Raw genomic sequence first — 20,695 nt, forward strand, 5'->3', positions numbered from 1 at the left:
ACGTGGCATGGTGCCCAAGTGGTGCTGCTTGATGCGTTAGTCTTGTTTTGAAATATCAGAGGAATGTTACAGATAGCTTTACATTATCTTTTCCAGGCAAGCTACAATCTCCGGAGCACCAAAAACATACCAAACCTGATCTCCAGCCCCCCAAGGGGTGTTCAGGTCTCATTTCTGATTCATGATGGACCTCCAAAGAGGACCGGCAACCCCACGGATCGGTACTGACACTGCAGCCGACTGCAATGTGGCAGTAAGACACCGCCAGGCAGGTCCGTCCCATGCCTAGCCAATGTGATCCGCTCAGGTCAAGCATCTACCCCCCACCACCATTCCCTCCCCAGAAGATGCCCCACACTGCGAGGGATGGCCAAGTCCCAGCCAACAACCAGGAAGAGGACCACACAGTTCCCACAGCTACCCGCTACAGTCCACCAAGACTACATCCACAGGGGAACGTGACACTCAGCGCCATTTTGTCTTGTGCCACCTGGTAGCCTCACCTTGGGACGGCCATCTGGTCCACTAATTTCTTTTCAACTGCGCCACGACCCCAGAATGCCCGCCAATACGGACTGTGTGCATATGCTCATCCAGTGAAGTGGCAAGGATTATTGCTTCAGGTCAATCAGAGAAGGATTAAAGGTATAGCCAGCACAGCCTACCTAGTGTGAGCTGCTGCTCTCGGGCATCCCCTCCCAACTCCCTGTTTAATGAATTAAAGATGTTAAATTTAAATAATAGTATAATAAAATCAGGAGCTGTTCGCAGAACACTATTACTTTTTATATAAATATTACGTTTTCTGACCTTTTTCAGTAATGTTCTTTGTCTATTACTATTTGATGATCGTTAAAAGGATACAGAGAATGTGTACAAAGACTACAATTCGAGCTTCTAAAGCCACGTATTCCGTTGAATATTGACAGACTGAACTGAACTGAACTGAACTGTAGTTATGATCAAGAATGGACTGATACTGCTGCCTGTTCTGATGAATGTTCTTTTCTGAGATTTTGTTAGATAAAAACTGAAACATGTCAAAAAGGAAAAATTGTAATCAATTATAATATGTTAAAGCCTAAAATTACTATTCTAATTATTATAGTTCTATGAGAAGACATTTTGATTAAATAGGATTTAGTGCTAGCAGATAAGGAAGTTGGTCCAACATTCTTCGGTGGGCACTTATTATACACTTAACTTTTTGCGGAACTTTTTCCTCAATTTTCATCAGTGAATAAGGTTAACTACACAACCATGCACTTTTACAACTTTCCTCTTTTTGACGAAGGAATAATATGAAAACAATGACCTAGACATTGACTGCCCATTTTTACGATGACTTTTGTAATAAATTGAAATTGTTTATGATTAAAAAACCGTTTTGAAAAAACACCAAGTAGGAACTAATGGTGTGTGTTTGATTATGTAGTCATAATAGGACAATATTTTAATGGGAGCAGCTAAAATAATGATTAGGACAAAGAAGGATCCCTGACATCAAAGTAATTGATTATAGTTTTCGGTACTTAACTGGCTGGGTCAGAAGTGCTCATCGTGGGTCCAGGAAACCCAGATTCTTGTTAAGATTGTCACAATGTTATTAATCTACTGAAACTAATTTTAAATTCATCAGTTACCATGTAACCTGGCTATAGATGTATCGCTCCTGGACCTTTGTTTTTGACTTATACACAATTTTTGTGACAAATATATGTAAGCATTAAGACCTGCAGGTAGGATAGATGATGGAAAGAAATTGTTTTTATGCAAAATTCACACTTTGCTTCTTACAACACTAGACAAAGCTGGGTCTCTTGGGGCAGGAATTCTAAAATACAATATAAAATATAAAAAAATATTGTTACCACTTTTCAAAAGGTTTCTGTCTGGGGCACCTACAGCCTTTCATAATTAACTTTCATGTAAAGAACTACAAGAAGAATTTTAAACTGTAATGTTTACCTCCAAAGCATGGTGAATGGCTTGCCTGTAGGAGATCAGCTTCGTAAAAGTGGCAGGATTAAAATACTGACTAAAGTCTTTCAAGGCCACCAATTTATCTGCAGATACCTGAAATGAGAATGGTTTTTAGTTTTATATTGACTTATACAAATGAAAAGAAGTAATGTGCAATATGAGCACTGGCCACACAATGTCATCTGCTGAGTGTGATACTTTCTTAAAAAATATCCAGCCATTTTCTGTTCCTCCACTGGACTAAACACCAACCTGGACATACTATCCTGAGGCTTAGTCTGAGGGCTTTAGCAGTCACACTCACCTCTGAGATCTTGCCATCGCCAAACCACTGAAGCCATCGCGTTCCCAAGCTGGCTGGGCGTCTGCCTGTATCCTTCCAAGATACAACAAGCGCAGGCCACCACGAGAAGCCCTTAATCTTCCCCCAGACAAGTTCACCAATAGCAGACCCTTTCCCATCCTGAAAGCAGACAGAAAAGAAAAGTAAACCTTAACGTTTGGTGCCTCTAGGAATAATTAACTTCTGGAAAGTTAGAAACGTTATGCAGAATGACCATACAAAGAAGTTGTATCCCTTCTATAAAACAGATTCCACTTTTCCTCCAGTGATTGGCAGGCTGTGACTGAAAATTACTGAGTGGTGCCAATGAACTCACCTTATCATGCAGTGACTATTTTGTATTTTGGACAGTAAATATTAAGGATCCGACAAATACTGTGACTGAGAATAACCAGCAGATGAGAGGCCTTTGTTTGCTAATAGTCAGACCTTGTGTAGAGGTCCTAAGCAGTCAGCAGTTAACTGCGCAGTATCCTCCTTAGGTAGTATTTTTTACCACTGGTCTTCCAGGGCCACAATACTAAGTAAGGCACTTTGAATATCTAAATTACCCTATTTGTGTACTTGACTCTGTGGGGCGAGCTGTTATGGCTTACTGAGGAAAGTGGTTCAGTGAGAATCTCAGATGCAGCAAGACACAGTAAATACCACTCAACAACATTAATGTCCTATCAGTTTTAGAAAAAGAAGAAGTCTGTAATCATATGGTACGAAAAATAAATCAGTTAAAACTAAGATGTCTAAAAAAAGAACCAGAGGCTTCAGGACGATTTTTATATAATCCTAACACTGGACGATACATTTCAGATAATATAAGGCCTACGGCTGGGTTCAGTTTGGCTCAAGGATCTTCAGGAGCTCTTGAATCTAAAATAGTTTGTGAAAGATTTTCATCTGTTAAAAGACCTGCAGGGTGGGCAGAGGATGCAGATACAAGGACTTCAGAAACTGCTGCTCCATTCTTGGGCCAACCTTACGAAATACACAGTGCTGGAGTTTCTAATTTACAAAGGCTAAATATAAAAGGAATCCTCTAATAAACTCAGTAAACCCAAAGACTCACCACTCAAGTAATTAAGACCCCACCCAGTAAATTCACTGAATACTCTCCTGATGTGCTGGTGGAGATTTGAGGGCGACAGAGTCCAGTGTCTCATCATCGGTTTGCAGCTAGGAACACAGTCTATAATGTCACTTGAGTGCAGGTATCAGTTCAGGACTCAATTGGTAGTTCTGATTTTCATTATTAACTGATGGACTATAGAGCTTTGTATTAGATAAACAGGAGTAAACCCATGAACCACGTTGGGATGGGTGAGTAATGCAAAAAGAAACAATTCCCAACTGGTCTTAATGAAAGTCAATTAAATGCAGTATGCAATTAGCATTACAAAGAACAGGACAGAACCAAGGAGTCTCAAAAACGTTTTTTTAGGAAAAGCTTATTATTTAGCAGGTTTTTAGGGGTCTTTCACATGGCTAAATACAGTTAAACAGCACTGTGTCGAGCAAATCATGTGACAACCGAAAAGGCACTTGGTGAATGGTGATATTTACAATAAGTGAAAGTGCAAGTGCTAGAGTGAGCAGCGTGAACGGCGCATAGTGACAAGAATTATATACAGTGATGGCTCCACAGTTTCAAGTTGCAGTTACTTTGAAGCAAAATTCAATAAATTATTTGGAGCACAAAACGTAAAATGCGTCAACAAATAATGCTGCAATGTCGACGGCGTTTCGATCCCCGTCAGTCCGGATCGTCTTCAGGACAAGGTTGTCGATGAGGGCAGTGCCGCGCACGCGTACATAGATTGCGTGAGGTAGGTCCTTCGGTCTGGGTCTGCGGAGGGGCGGGATGATCGTTGCTTCTAGGAGTCAACGGCGGGGAAGCCTGTGTTATTTCAGGGCTGGAGCAGGCGGTGAGTGCTCTCCTGGCATGGTGGGCTCGCAATAGATGCAGGAGCGACCATCACTGTATATAATTCTTGTCACTATGCGCCGTTCACGCTGCTCACTCTAGCACTTGCACTTTCACTTATTGTAAATATCACCATTTAATTGACTTTCATTAAGACCAGTTGGGAATTGTTTCTTTTTGGACTATAGAGCTAGCATGCACAAGGATGGTCCTAGATTGCCTCTTTAAAGCAGAGTACTATACACAAATTCAATGGATGCTGTCAATTTTGTTCAGTGGCAGGGACATCAAAGGGACTGAGGCACTCAGGAGGTGTAACCTGAGTCTAGACCAACCACAACCAAATTTTCCAGGGTTAGATCCACACCACAACTAAAATGATAATATTCCACGAATGGCAAGGGCGGGGAAGACAATTCCAATAGCTTTGGAATCAGAGCGACCTCCTCTACTCATATTCCAAGCTAGAGGTGGGAAAGCTGACTGTTTTCCGACCCCACTGAACATGTGGTGAGTGTAGTCACTGCTGGCCAGCTAGACAGTGGCAACCAAAATGGCTCATCGACAATCTGTCAGTCGAGGTGGGTCAATGCAGGTAGGCTCTGCAATGCACATGTATGGCTGTGGGTCAGATCGGCTCCTCCTGGATTAGCATTTCTTTCCTTGTAGGCTGGTAAGCATTCATTCTCTCCACAGGTCACAGTAGTAAGGTAACAGTGCAGACTTTCCACACACAAGACCATTCTAGAAGAAGAAAGGCAATTATGCAAAAATTGCATTCCTAAACCGGTGTCTTCTCACCGACATTGGTGGTGCCAGAGTCGAACTAAGGATTATATAATTTTCAGAAGTTCTCAGGCATATTCAGTCTAGAAGGAGAATCATTTCTTGTTGCTGGCCATACTACCCAGCAAAATGCCAAGTGTGATATTTATTGGGCTTAGACACAGTCTAAAATGTGATTATAGTCACCAGTTCGAGTCTCCACATAGCCTTAGTAAGTAGCCCTTACCGTATTGAAGTGGTAACACATTTGAAGTCCCTTTGACATTATAGAACAGATCTGATGCGCTCAAACAAAAAACATGGGTCACTTACACTGGCCCACATAATGGTAGAGTTATCTGATGAAAAATATCAAAGGCAGGGCAGCACAGTTTTACCAAGCCTTGCAAAGGAAGTTTGTTCAAACCTGTATAATGGGCATCTCCTTACGCCTCAAGTTGACCTCTCAAGCCAAAGAAAGACATTGAAGTGGTCCTTTGGGTGAGACATGAGCAACATACCTATCTATAGTGAGTACTTACAAAAACAGAATGGATGTAAGGGGAAAGAAAAGGAAATGTGTGATAATGACTATGTGTGGAAAGATGTGTCTTGGCTATCCCACTGAATTTCACTGCACTGTTCTCAAGTTCCAAACCACGTGGTTATCATCAATCTTGGCAGTGCAGGCAATCCACTATCAATTTCTAGAGGATGCCTGTGCTGGCACAACAGAAGAGTGGCAAAATTTGTGAAAGTATGGCATGCAGGAACCTTGACAAAAATTTTTGAATGTTCAATTCGTCAAAGAACTAAAATGAGGATTAGTTCTACTCTTCCTGTACAAACAGCTCAGCACTCTCATCAAATGATTACCACATGCCTGCATCAATCACATGTTAAGATCCATAGGGATATGCAATGTTCTCGCTTCTCTTCAACCGCTGAGTCAAAACCCTCTTTAAAGCGCTTCCAGGAAATCATGTCATGGATGCAGGCTGACTTGCTCTCTATTCCCCATATTAGTATTTCTGCTCCTAGGCTTTATACATTTATATCTATCTTTATATTGATCTATATCTATTTCTCTATGTCTATGTACTGGTGCTTGTTGAGCGCATTTTTCACCCTAGGGTCTCAAAGTGCTTTGCCGAGACTCAGGAACAGACAGGAGAAATGTCTGAGAAAGAAGTGGCTTTAAAATAGCCAGGTCTTGATGGACTTACAAAACGTCTTGTAATTTAACTCGGTTCGCAAGTGCAGTGGCAGGGAGTTCCAAAGAGTGGGGGCTAGTTTCGAGAAAGATCTGCCGCCGTGTTTAACTGTTTAGGAATTGTTAATAAATGTTTATTTGCAGAGCGGAGAGTCCGTGTTGGCTGATACTTTTTCAGTTTATTTGGCATAGTGGGGACCCTGTCCATTTAGAATTTTATAAACAAGACAAGACAGCAGATTTTAAAATATATCCTCTTCTTGATTGGCAGCCATTGGAGGATCCTCAGGCTAGTTGCAGAAGGGGAGAGAGCGGGAAGGTTCAAAACCAATCTAGCTGCTGTGTTCTGAAAAACATGGACTTTATTTAAGAGTTCTTCATTTATGGATGCCAATAGAGCATTCCCATAATCCAGGCGACTGATAATTAGACCCTGAATCAATGGTAGATGGGAAGGCAGTGAGACCCATTTAAAGATTTTACGAAGGGCATGCATTAGTCCGTAACAGATATGCATTACTTGATTGACACGATCACACATGAAAAGTTGGTTGTCGATCATTACGCCAAGGTTCCGGGCTGTTACGTTCAGAAGGAGAGAGGTACCTAAGGTAGGAGACCACCAATCATTTGTCCACAGCGTCTGTGCATTATCAAAAAGAACTACTTCGGTTTTACTTGCATTTAGCTGGAGGCTGTTTGTTGACATCCAGTTGTTTATATCCAGCATGCAATTCCCAAATCTTTGTTTAGTGTTGGCAACATCAGATCCAAGAGTAATTAACAGCTGTGTATCATCAGAATACTACAGTGTGTCGAAGCCGTGATCCTTGATAACTTTAGCCAGGGGAATACATATAAATTAAAGAGCATAGGGATGAAGACAGAACCCGGAGGGACACCCCTGTTGATAGATTGACTCTTGGAAGTGAAAGCACCAATTTGGACTCTGGAAGAATGGTCACTCAGATAACACTTGAACCAGGCCAATGCTGGGCCTCCAACACCCGCCTCTCTCAGGCGCTCCAAAAGGATGGAATGGGAGATGGTGTTGACGGCGGCCGACAGATCTAAAAGTACCAAAATGGCCGATTTTTGATTGTCCAGAGAGAGTCTAATGCTATCCACCACTTCTAGTAGGGCTGTTTCGGTACTAGGAAAAGCTCGAAACCCGACTGAGAAGGGTCTAGCACTTTGTTTTTTTCCAGATGTTTAATTAATTGACCATTTATCAGTGACTCCTGGATTTTACAGAAGAAGGGAGATTGGTCGATAATTGTTTGGCTGTTCAGGATCTGAGGTGGGTTTCTTTAGAATGGGTCTGACTATGGCCTCCTTCCACCTAGTGGGTACTGCGGAGTGTAGTAGTGAGAGGTTCAAGAGCCTGGTTAAACTGGGAATAATATCTATTCTGTCTATATATCAACATTAATATATATATATTTCTGACAAAGACTTCCAACTGCAGATTCCTCACCTTTTGAATACTTCCAGGCTTCAGACTGGATCCGGAAAACTGTTGTATAGCAATGTCCTACAGATGTGACAGTTGGCGTTGTGCGATGTCATGGCTCCGCGTAACACTCCATCTCGTGAATTAATGACATCAGCCAGCATGTGCTTCACAGGAGACCGTGTTACTATTTAATGAGGCCTTGACAGATGTTCTAATGGGCACCTGGACTAAGCCAGGATCTAGCCCTCCAGTAAATTGCGAAATTGTGAGCAGGCATCGTTCGACCCCAGGGGATCGTTTTTTACTATAACATCCAACTTTGGAAGGTCTAATAGTTTAGGCTTTAACTAGCCATACTAATATTAATGCTTTTCTTACCACTTCCCTATTAGGGAGTATAAAAAGATGGAGGCCTATGGCAAAAAAATGCTTTCTTCAACTAGTTTGGTTTTAAGATCAGTGAATGCTTCCTGAATTTTAAGGAGATATTCCCATGCTTTGTGGGACAGGGTGGCTTGTGATTTACCTGCAATACCAGAAGATACGTGAAACATCGTCCAAAGTTTGGTTGCAGATGGGGATGATGCAGCAAACTTTTCAATAAAATCTGGCTTGGATACTACAGACTGTATAGGTAGAGCTGTGGGGACCAGTATTGTGATAAACGCAACTCTTTTTAATACAAATGTGCAATATTCTTTGATGGACATGCCATTTCGTAGTTCTAGGTTATTTAGGGGAAAAGCATGTACAGCCCTTGGGAAAATTAAGGGGAGCAGAGTCACTGCCCACTCATTATGTTTGGCACCTTCGGCTCGCCAGCAATCACAGCAACAGCGCACCTTTTGAGGCTTTCAAAGAGGCTATCTTCAGAGACAGTAGCATCCAGTATATGCAACCACCCAGGCTTTTAGGCATTGTGGTCGTAGAGCAGGTAGACAAAGAACAGCTAACAAGCATAGGGATCCGCCCAAACTCCAGCCACCCACCGTCTGCAGCAAATCAACACGCTAGTTGATTTTGGTGCCTCACTATCAGTGGTTGGAAGTCACTTTGCCTTACTAACATGTAGGAGCATAACCAGATCAATGGGAGCTCCAGATCGTGGAACAAGGTTATTCCCTTCCTTTTCAGTCGTTCCCTTCAGACCTTCCTCTACAACCACAAAATCTGTCAAAGGACTTGTCAATTCTTGTAGAAGAGGTTCAGGCTCTCTTTGCATAGGGGAGCGATAGAGAGGATTCCAGTTAAAAAAATTGGGACTAGTTGTAACTCCCAGTATTTTCTAAAAACGAAAAAGGATATGTGTCTTTGCCCTAATTTAGATCTTCATCCCCTGAACTTCTTTTTGAGGAAAGACAAATTCATTATGCTCACTTTGGCTCATGTTCTATCTTCTCTGGATCCAGGAGACTGGACGTAGCGTTAGATTTGCACAATGTGCATTATCATATTCCCATCCTGCAATCTCAGACCTTATCTTGTTTTCAGGTGGGACAAGAGCATTTTCAGTTCCCCGTCCGTCCCTTTGGGCCGACCAGTGCACACTGGGTGTTCACAAAGGTGATGGAGGTGGTTGTGGCCTATCTTCGGAGGTTGGAAATACCAGTATTTCCGACCCCCACTGGCTGTTGAAGGCAAACGCACTTCAGTCGGTTGTCAACGATCTCCAGACGAAGGCCAACTTGTTGATATCACTGGGTTTTACCATCAATGTGCCGAAGTCGCACCTGACTCCTTCACAGAAGCAGTCTTTCATCGAGGCTATCCTAGACACTGGGTTGTTTCAAGCTATACCTCCAACTCAATGTGTCCAGGATATTCCGGCTGCGATCCCAATGTTTCAGCCTGCACCCTTGATCTCAGTGAGAGTAACTCTGGGACATCTAGGTCTCTTGGCCTCCTGAATCTTGCTGGCGGACCATGCGAGGCGGCACAAGCGGGCTCTGCAGTGGAATTTTTATGTCTCAGTGGGCTCAAAATCAAAATACCTGCAGTGGTGACTACTCGACTGCAATTCATACTGCGGAAGACCCCTTTCCCTGCCCAACCAGAGCTGATCATTGTGACAGATGCGTCATTACTGGGGTTGGGGAGGTCATTTGGAAGACATGAAATTCAGAGGCCTCTGGCCTCTGGGGGAGGCTCGACTTTACATAAATTTGTTGGAACTTCAAGCGATCCATTTGGCTTTAAAAACGTTTCTTCCAAGGATCAAGGGGAGCAAGTACAGTTACTCACAGACAATACGACTGCCTTCTGGTATTGCAACAAACAGGGCGGAGTAGGGTCATGGGTTCTGTGCTTAAAGCTCTTCGTCTTTGGAAGTGGCTGAGTGATCATGGCATATCTCTGATCATCCGACACCTACTGGGACATTTTATTATATATATATTGTATTTATTGAGTTTTGTAAAATGCTTGTATATCAGTACGGATTGCATCTCAAACGGACGCATTACAAAGTCATTCTGTTATCACCATTGTACAAAAATGCAACAAGTGACAGGATAAGGAAGAGTCAGAGGGAAGAGGGAAAAAAGAGAGGGAAGTAAGGAATGAAAGGGATGGTAGCCAAGGAGTAACTAATCACATTGTCACTCAGTGAAGTCCACCTCTTGTTAGATGACGAAATCTGGATTAAGCACACCTAACAGCTCGGTTCGTTAGGGCATCTTTTGGACGTGGCTGGGCATGTAGGCAATCAAGACATCATCATGATGGGGTGTGTCAATGTGGGCACAGATTGATGGGGCTGTCATAATGTAGTAAATCCTCCGGCAAGTCATCAAAAAGCCTAAGATAACTTGACAAGAGGGCCCAAATACTCTTAGGGTCGGGAGTGCATTGACATCAGCTCCCAGTATGCATCCATCAGCTTTTGGAAGAGGGCTGCATAGTGCAACCAGTTGTTCCTCGTGGAAGCTCGTCGCCTGCTGTAGTGCACCGCCACTCTACGTAACATCAACAGTGGCAGCATTGCCATTAGTCATCGGGCCTCCAGGGGAGTCTTCTTTATGAAGCCTAGTAGGGGACACAGGGAGAATAGTCTAGAGCTTGGCCAGTAATGTTAGTGATGTTCCTAAATACCACTGTCCAGAAGTCACGGATCTCAGGACATTCCCACACCAAATGCAGGAAGACTGCATGTGGTGCACAGCTGCACAAATCCTTTTCTAGACCCATTTGCTGTATTCGCGCCGGTGTATGATAAATTTTGTGTAAAAACTTGAAGTGGATCAGCCTCAGCCTGTAATTTGGAGATAGGGCCTTAGATTGAGTACAGCAGAAGGGCCACTGTTTCTCGTTGATCTCCACGTGGATATCGTCCAACCAGATCTGTCGAGCAGGGGGGACCTTGATCGACGCTATCCACTGCATACTAGTGTAAATGCGCATGATCAGTCTTTGCTGCAAAGGGTTAGTGAGCATTTCCTTAAGTACCATAAATGCAGGAGGGGCACGTGGGAAAGTGTCATGAAGGTTGTGCATAGACGCTCGGAGCTGATAATAAGTCATGGCATCCAGAAGCGGCCCGAAGAGTTGTGATAGGTAACGAAGGTGTTATCAGAATATACCATCCCAAAGGAGGTAAGCATTAGCCGGTAGAGTGGAGCCCCCGCATTCCAGCCTTAGAAACCGCAGGGAGCAACGGATGCCCCAGAATCTGAGTGGCTTGGGTGTATAGGTGATTCAAGCAGGCTCTTTATTGAAGGTCATTCCACACCCAAACCTTGCATGCCAATGTGTCCACCTGTTGTCGCACTCTACGGAGACGGCAATAAAGCACAGTCTAAAGTTGGCACGGAGCTACATGATCCGCTATTGGGCTGCGTAAAATGTACAAATGTCCATATCAGATGCACCAAGGCCGCCCTCTTCAAAAGGAAGTGTGAAAATTTACCATGGCACTCGAGGCTGCTTGTCAGCCCAAAGTTCCAAAACTAGATGGGACTGGAGTAGTTGGTGGAAGCAGGTCATAAGAGATAAAAGAATTCGGGGAGAACCACCATTTTAGCAATTACCAATCTGCCGGTTAGAGACAGCAGGAGTTTCAACTACACAGGCTCCCGGTCTTCAAGCCAAGACATCAGTCTGCATAATTGTCTAGCCACAGCTCTGGTCCTGAGAGATGAGGCAGCACAACCTGCAACCTATGAACTTTGCTTATTTTCCCTACTGACGATTGAGTAATCATGAAACGCGTGTCTAGGGATACGAATTGGAAATAAATGATATAGCACTGGCTATGAACACTTTGAACTGAGTATTGAGCGAGAAATCATGAACTACGTGAACCATCATGCAAGAGGTGATTGTGCTGGGGCGTGTCTGGTGCGCTCCCACCCCACTAAAAGTTTAAATGTGGCTCTCATGAGCCGCCGAGCTGACGAGCTTGGGAGCTTGCGCCTTCATGCTGTGAGTGGAACTGGCCCTGAGAGATGAGGCAGCACGCCCTGCAACCTATGAACTTTGCTAATTTTCCCTACTGACGATTGAGTAATCATGAAACACGTGTCTAGGGATACGAATTGGAAATAAATAATATAGCACTGGCTATGAACACTTTGAACTGAGTATTGAGCGAGAAATCATGAACTACGTGAACCATCATGCAAGAGGTGATTGTGCTGGGGCGTGTCTGGTGCGCTCCCACCCCACTAAGAGTCTAGCCACAGCTCTTCTCTGTTTCGGTTAAGCCATATCCCCAGATACGAACAGAATCAGTGGCCGAGGTCAGGGGGAAGTTAGGAACAAAGGTTTGTGCAGTGTCAGTGAGAGGAAATAAAATGTACTTCCCCCAGTTGATGGTGGTGCCCGCTATACCACTGCATCGAATAACTCCCGGAGGAGCAGGGCCAAGTTTTCTGATGGATTCTGGATATATAAAGTAAAATCATCTGCATACATGGAGACAAGGACCCGCCTAGGTCAGAAGGTAAAGGCACGGTGCGAACAGTGTTGCCACAGTCAGACCTCAAGAGTTCCATCGCAATAGCGAAGAGAAAGGGGGACAGTGGGTACCCTTGGTGCATGCCCGGGCAACTGAGATTGTGCTATTGATCCGCAGATGTGCAACAGGCAAGGTAAAAAAGCAGGCAGATTAAATTAATTAATTTGCGATCCACACCAAGGCGCTCAATAAGATAGAAAAGATAGGGCCATTTGAGCAAGTCAATAGCCTTTGAGGCGTCAAGAAATGCACCAGCACCCTGTAGGTTCTGTTCTAGTGTATGAAGGCAAAGAAAGTATGTAGGTTGTGGGTCATACGATGTAGGTTGTGGCACCAAGCTGGATTGATTCAGGCAGATCATATGAGAAAGAGGCAAGTCGCAAGGCGATGGATTTTCCGAGGATCTTATTGTCAATATTTATCATAGAGAGGGGTCTTTGGACTTGCATCGTTTAAGGTCTTTGTCAGGTTTCAGGATGGCCACAATAAGAGCCTCCCGAAAGGAAGGAGGGAAGACACCAGTTCGCACAGACTCCTCATACATATCAAGAAGATGGGGGGCCAGCAGGGATGCAAATTCTTTAAAAGGCTTATGTGAGGATATATATATATATATATATATATATATATATATATATATATATATATATATATATATATATATATATATATATATATATATATATATATATATATATATATATATATATATATATGTATATGTATATATATATATATATATATATATATATATATATATGTATATGTATATATATATATGATGTGGTCAAGGGCAACCGCCCGAAAATATATATGATGTGTTCAAGGGCAACCGCCCGAAACGCGTCATCTGCCAACGCTGCTGTAACCTTCATGAAATAAAGTAACTTTTGCCAGCATTCTTGGGATTCGTTGGTCTTTTCCTTGTGAAATTGCCGAGACATTGGTGATCCACGAGTGACCTGTGCTGCTGATATATGTATGTATATATATATATATATGTGTGTGAGTGTATGTATATATGTATGTATATATGTACATACATATATGAATGTAGATATATATGTGCAGCTATGTATGTATATAAAAGAATAGAGCCACCTGTGTCCTGGAAAAGGTAGGGGCACTCTGAACCCCAGGCCCTTGTTGAGGAGACACCCCGCAGATTGAAGAAAAACAATCAAGCCATGGTTACTGCAGTACACTTGCAGGACAAGGTGCAGGCCCATCCCATGAGGCACTGGCGTACTCCTGCTGAATTGGACAGTATCACTGAGTGAGAAGCTTACAACCTTCAAAGTCAATGGTATTGTTGCACCATGGTGTCGAAGCTTGAGTGGAGGGTACAGTGAGAACAGTCATTCTGGCTGAAAGCAGAGGGATGTGTGCAGGGTCTAACCAAATACAAGTCCCTGCAACCAACCCTTGCTATGCACAATGACTTTAGTTGCAGGTTGCCAGAGAGGGTTAGGAACATCCTCAAGTTTGAATATGATAATAAAAGACCCAAGATTAAATGAACTTTATAGTTAGGTGTTGAAATGAGATAAAAACTAGCGTTTAAAAAACAAAAGACCACTGAAATTTGCTAATTATAGTTCACTGAGCTAACTGTAACTAGCACATCCACAATGCACTGCTTATGACTTCACATAATATATCAGTCATGACATGAGAAATGACATCATTGACAAAGCAGGAGATAATTTGGGCACATAATAAAATAAAAAAGAGATAACTCCCTGAACATCAATCAGTGTTTTAATGTGGTTGGAATACTCACACTGAATGCCAAGTATTATCAATGCAAAAACAGTGTTATTATGCCGAACAGTGCTGGAAGATAGGGGTTTAGAGTACAAGGAATGCTAATCAATGGCAATAAAACAAATGAAATATAAACAACTGTAAAGGCCAGTGGTTAAAAGGAAAACAGACATGTTACGGGCAATGTTTTTTGAAAGAATTAATAAGACAAGGGTAGCAACCCACGAACGTACACATCCGAAAAATAAAACCAAAAAATGGCATCCCAAAGGAAGAACGCACTGACATTTAGCGACAAATGTTTTGACAAGGGGCGCATGCACACAAACATGCATAGAAACAAATGCACATCCACAGTAAGTACATATGGGTAATGAGAAACATATACACCGACATGCACACGTACATACATGCACCTAAAGTAACATCATATCACACAAGCAGACACGTGCATACGCACACACGTGCTGTAGGGATGCACACACATGAAAAAAGTATACAGACGCACACAAAGAAAGAAATGCGTTACTTACCTGTAACAGCAGTTATCCAGTATTGGTGTCTTTCATAGATTCACATGCCTGAATCATTCCCCGTCGCCGAGACGGGAGCCTCCGGTACATAAAAAAGTAATGTCCTAAGGACATACATAGAGAATATAGGCCGAAGGGCCTCCCCTTTGGGGCCTTTCCACGTCCTTATGTAAAAAGGACCGAACTCTCATCGTTAGCCAATCAGCTCCGACCTCCCTCTAGAACCTTCCCGGGAGGAGCCTCAGTCCCTCAGATTTTCGTACGCACCCAGATAGGGTGTCGCAATGTAGACATAGAGGTACGTGAGTCCTTACCGGGGAGGCGGGAGGGTTGCATGTGAATCTATGAAAGACACCAATACTGGATAACTGCTGTTACAGGTAAGTAACGCATTTCTTATCCAGTATTTGGGTGTCTTTCATAGATTCACATGCCTGAATCAGAGTAGCCAGCAGTTATACATGCATAGTGGTAAAGCACATTCTCACAACCAGCAGGCCTGCATAAATTACAGACAACGTGAGAAAAACATGGCAATATACAGTCATGCATATAGCAGAAAAAACCCATGAAGAATGTGCATACCTGGATGGCGGGACGAGGTAAGGCTCACCTTATTGGAAGAGATGGCGCAGCACCGCTTGTCCCACTGCAGCGTCCTTCTGCAGTTCGATGTCCAGGCAGTAGTGCCTGGAAAAGGTGTGCGGGGACTTCCAGGTCGCCGCTCGGCAGATGTCCAGGATCGTCACTCCAGCGAAGAGCGCCGCTGACGTTGACATCGCTCTGGTAGAGTGGGCAGCCACTCGGTCCGTCAAAGGCCGTCCGGCCTGATCATGGCAGAAAGCAATCGCTGAAGAAATCCAGCGGGAGATGCTCTGTTTTGTCAAGGGCAAACCCACGCGCGGGTTGCTGTAGGCTACAAAGAGTTGAGAAGACTTCCTGACCTCTTTGGTCCTGTCCAAGTAGAATTTGAGACACCTTTTAAGGTCCAAGGAATGCAGCGCCCTTTCTGCCGCTGTGGAAGGGTTCGCAAAAAATGACTTGAGTACAATTGGTTCGTTCAGATGAAAGTCTGACGGCACTTTAGGAATGAATTTAGGGTTGGGCCTGAGCACCACTCGGTCGTGCCTGAATTGGAGATACGGTTCCTGAATAGACAGCGCTTGAAGTTCGCTGACTCGTCTGGCCGATGTCAGGGCGAGCAGGAGTGCCGTCTTCCATGAGAGATGTTTGAGAGTGGCCCGGTGTATGGGCTCGAAAGGGTGTTTCATTAGTTGGTTGAGCACCAAGTTCAATTGCCAGGTCGGAGGGACTTTCCGAGGCCTCGGAAAGGATCTGTAGAGCCCTTTCAGAAATTGCTTTATCAGTCGACTGGACCATAGGGAAGGTCCAGATGAGGTCCTGGTGAATCTAGAAATCGCAGCCAGATGAACCTTAATGGAGGCGTGAGCCAGCCCCGATTGAGCCAGGTGGAGGAGGTATGGTAGCAACTGTACTGGGGTGACCCGGAGAGGGTGTAAGCCTTGTTCCGAACACCACAAGCAGAACCTCTTCCACTTCAGCGAGTAGGTCTTGTTCGTGCTGCCCGCCCTCGCTTTGGCTAGTACGTCCCTGCAGTCCTGCGGGATCTCTAGGTCTCCGAATTCTCGGTGCTCAGGAGCCAGGCCGATAATTTGAGCGAACGGAGGTTCGGGTGGTGTACCTGGCCCCCGGACATCGTTAAGAGGTTCGGGTGTTGTCGCAGGTGAATCGGGGGCTTGATGGAAAGGCGAAGCAGGTCCGAGAACCAGTGTTGTCTCGGCCAGTACGGAGCAATCAGGATCAGGGTGCACGGCTCCGTCTTCATCTTCCGGAGGAGCCTCGGTATCACCGGAACGGAGGAAAAGCGTACGCAAACACGCTGAACCAGCCGATGGAAAAAGCATTTCCCAGCGACCCCCGTTGGGGATGCCAGCTTGCGTAGCTTGGGCATTTGGCGTTCCCTGCCGTCGCGAAGAGATCGATCTTCGGGGTCCCCCATTGCGAGAAGACGTGGGCCACCGTGTCGCCGTTCAGCTCCCATTCGTGGGAGAGAGAGGTCTGTCTGCTGAGGGCGTCCGCGATGGTGTTGTCCTTTCCGGGAACGTACTCCGCTTTGAGGGAGAGCCCGTGTGCCACCAACCAGTTCCAGATTTTTTGCGATTCTCTTGAGAGAGAGAGAGATCGCGTTCCCCCCTGTTTGTTCAGGTAGTGCATCGTCGTGGTGTTGTCCGTTTTGACGAGCACCGGGGAAGTTCCGATACGTGGCAGGAATGCCTGCAGAGCCAGATACACTGCCCTCAGTTCCAAGAGGTTGATGTGTAGTTGTTTCTCTTGGGCGTCCCATTTGCCGCTGACTCGAAGGTCCAACAGAACCGCGCCCCAGCCTTCCAGTGAGGCATCTGTCGTGATGACCAGAGGTGCCGGCGGCAGGAGGAACTGCAAGCCGGCCGTCAGGTGTGTCCGGTTTCTCCACCACAGAAGGGCCTTTGTGATGGCCGGTGTGATTGTGATAATGTCCTCGAAGGAGCCGGAACTCTGTTTCCATTGTCTCGCCAGCGCCTCCTGCAGGGGACGCATGCGGAGCCTGCAGTGTGGTATGAGGAGAATGCAGGAGGACATCATCCCTAGCAAGGAGGTGAATGTCCGGACTTTGATGCGAGACTTCTTGGCCACAGCCGCGGCCAGAGACAGTATTTTGTTGGTCCTGTCCTCCGAGGGGAAAGCCTTTGCGCGCTTCGTGTCCAAGGTAGCCCCCAGGAAGGTGATCCTCGTTGATGGAGTAGTGCAGGATTTTTTGAGGTTGATCGTCAGACCCAGCTGTTGAAAGAGAGCGCTGCAGGCGTTGGAGGAAGCAGTCGCGCCCTCCGGGGAAGGCGCCTTCACCAGCCAGTCGTCCAGGTAGGGGAATACCTGGTGACCCCTTTGTCGCAGGAAGGCTGCCACCGGCGCCAAGCACTTCGTGAAGATACGTGGTGCAGATTTGAGGCCGAATGGTAAGACCTTGAACTGGTAATGTCTGCCTGCTATTTCGAACCGTAGGTACCTCCTGTGCCGTATGAGGATGGGGATATGGTAGTAGGCGTCCTGTAAGTCCAGGGAGACCATCGAGTCTCCTCTTTCCAGCGCCCCCAGGATCTCCTGGATTGTGACCATCCGGAAGGATTGACTCCGCAGGAAGGCGTTGAGCGCCCGGAGGTCTAAGATCGGCCTCCATTTGTCCCCTTTCTGTTGGACTAGGAAGAAGTGGGAATAAAAACCCTTCCCCTTCTGGGACTCTGGGACTCTTTCGATGGCTCCTTTGACCAACATGGCGGATACTTCCTTGAGAAGGAGGTGCAGGTGTTTGCGAGCACGCTTCAGTGGAGGAGTGTTGGGAGGGGTGTTGACCATTTCGAGTGAATGTCCAAATTGAATTATTTGTAGTACCCACCGATCCGTAGTGATTTTTCGCCAATTTTGGAGGAAGTGGGTCAGTTTTCCCCCAATTCGAAAGGATTGAGATGGTGGTGGGACTGGCTGGAGTAAATGGTCACTGGCGGCCGCCAGTGCCCTTCTTGGCGGATTTGCCTCTGAAGGACGACCTCCCATAGGACGACTGTCGGGTCTGTTGTTTGTGTTGGGGCTGGTTCCTGTTGCCGTAGGAGTAGGACGACCGATTTTGGTAGGAACCTCTGTAGGAGTACTGACCTCGGGAGCGGCCCCCCCGAAAGGACTGGTTCCGGGACTGGAGGGAGCCCAGAGCCCTCGCCGTATCGGTATCTTTCTTGATAGCCTGGAGTGCTTCGTCTATCTTCTCCCCAAAGAGAAATTGACCATCGAACGGCATGTCCAGCACCTTAGATTGGACCTCTTGTCGAAAGGACGTTGCTTTGAGCCAGCCTTGGCGGCGGAGCACGGCAGCCCCGGCCAACTGGCGGAATCCCGTCATGGCTGCGTCGATGGCGCAGTCGATGATTTCAGCCGCAGAGTTTTGTCCTTCCGCTAGGAGAGCTTTCACTTCGTCCTGGACCGTGGATGGCAGGCCTTGCAGATAGGGGGCTATGTCTTCCCATAGCTGGCGGTTGTAGCGCCCAAGCAGGGCGATGGAATTCGCCACTTTGATGGTCATGGCGGACGTGGCAGAGAACCGTTTGCCTATGGTGTCCAGTTTCCTTCCTTCCTTGTCTGGGGGTGCGGACAGCGGCGAGGAGGGGTTGCGGGATTGCTTTTGGGCCGCCTGAGTCACAACCGAGTCCGGTTTGGGGTGGCCGGTCAGGCAGGCTGGCGCGGTGATCGGGGCCTTATATTTTTTGTCTAGGCGCGGAACCACCGCAGGCACCGAGGCAGGCGTAAGCATCAGCTTCTTGCCCTGTTCCCACAGAAAGTCTATAAGTGGAATAGACTTGGCCAATTTCTGGCTGTGCTCCTTGAAATCATGGAGGAAGCATTCCGTTTCCGTGGATTCCACCGCCATGTGAAACCTCTTTGCTGCCCTGTCCACCAGTTTGTGGAAACCCCCAACGTCCGCCGTCTCAGATTGGCGCGGTCGCGGGGATGCCGGGGTAGACGAATGGTGTGATGACGCAGCATCGGCATCGTCGTCTCTGTGGTCCGAGTCAACGTCTTGCACTTCGCCTTCCTCCAAGTCCGTCTCCTCCTCCTCGCCTTCCGAGGAGTCCTCCACCTGAGGCTGGGGCCGAGTGCGAGGCTGGGGTTGGTTCCGAGGACGGGCCTGGAGAGCGGAAGGGCGCGAGGCCGACGGTTGCGCTTGGGTGACCGGCACCTGGGTTCCGCTGTCGGCATCCGGGAACCGTTGTTTATAGACCTGCACCAGGGAGCGCAAATCGTTGACCAGAGACAGGGGCAAACAGATCATCGGGGTGTTCTCCGTGTTGACGTTCAAGGAGCGTTCCTGATACATAACTTCGTCCTGGTCCTCGTGAATGTCCTGGTTTTCCTCGTCGGACTCCTCACTCTGCAGTGTCACCTGCTCTTGCTCGGGTGCCAACTCTACCATTGGGGGAACCGAGGAAGTTGGAATCGAGTGAATGGAGACTTCGACCAATCTAGATTCTTTCCAAGATGGCGCCGGGGTCTCTTCCGACGACGTGCGTGAAGATGGCGCGCCCGCCGTGTGTGTTGGTGACTTGAACGCCTCCGTTAGTGTCGATGGCATCAAATTCTGCGGGGATAAGGGAATCGCCGACTTACTGGTGGTAGAGCCTTCGACTTGAGATTTCTTGGGTGAAGGCGGACCCTTTGAACTTGACCTCGACCGTTTAGGTGACGATCCTTCGGTATGAGATGTCTTCGGCGAAGGCGTACCTTTAGATTTGGACCTCTTAGGTGACGATGACGCAGATAGTGGCGATGGTCCGGTATTAGTCTTGGACGAAGGCTTTGGAGGAATGGTCGAGGAGACCGGCGCGCCTGAGGACGCAGTGGTGGTCGTTGTGGCCGTCGCGGAGGGCGATGAGGCCGTAGTGGTCGACACAGTGGTCGAGACCGAGGTGGTCCGCTTAGTAGATGGAGCGGGTTTCTTGAACCTCTGGCCATCCTTAACAGACACGGAGGAGGTGGTGGTGGAACGTGCCTCTGAAGGTTTCCTGTGCGCCTTCTTAGGAGGAGTGTCTGTCTCTCCAGGGGACTGCACCCTGGGTCTCTTCTTGGAGACTTTGGAGGTCACGGAGACACTACCCTCGGAAGATTCCAGAGTGTCTCGGACCTTAAGCCTGTCGAGCCATTCGAGAAGGCGAGCCTCTC

At 46.4% G+C, this 20,695-nt stretch overlaps 1 protein-coding gene across 4 annotated transcripts in view; it reads right to left on the reverse strand.

The window, feature by feature from the left end:
• The window catches only part of DNMT3B (DNA methyltransferase 3 beta), a 371,865-nt gene that overhangs the window by 319,253 nt on the left and 31,917 nt on the right, over positions 1-20,695 (reverse strand). For all 4 annotated transcript variants that reach the window (XM_086948367.1, XM_086948364.1, XM_086948366.1 and 1 more), the window contains 2 exons: positions 2,288-2,446; positions 1,969-2,076 (listed from right to left, as the gene is read on the reverse strand). In XM_086948367.1, the coding sequence (XP_086804493.1) occupies positions 1,969-2,076; positions 2,288-2,446 (267 nt within the window). The remainder of the gene's footprint in view (positions 1-1,968; positions 2,077-2,287; positions 2,447-20,695) is intronic.

Source organism: Lissotriton vulgaris, unplaced genomic scaffold (assembly GCF_964263255.1).
Source record: "Lissotriton vulgaris unplaced genomic scaffold, aLisVul1.2 SCAFFOLD_956, whole genome shotgun sequence".
Taxonomy (NCBI): Eukaryota; Metazoa; Chordata; class Amphibia; order Caudata; family Salamandridae; genus Lissotriton; species Lissotriton vulgaris.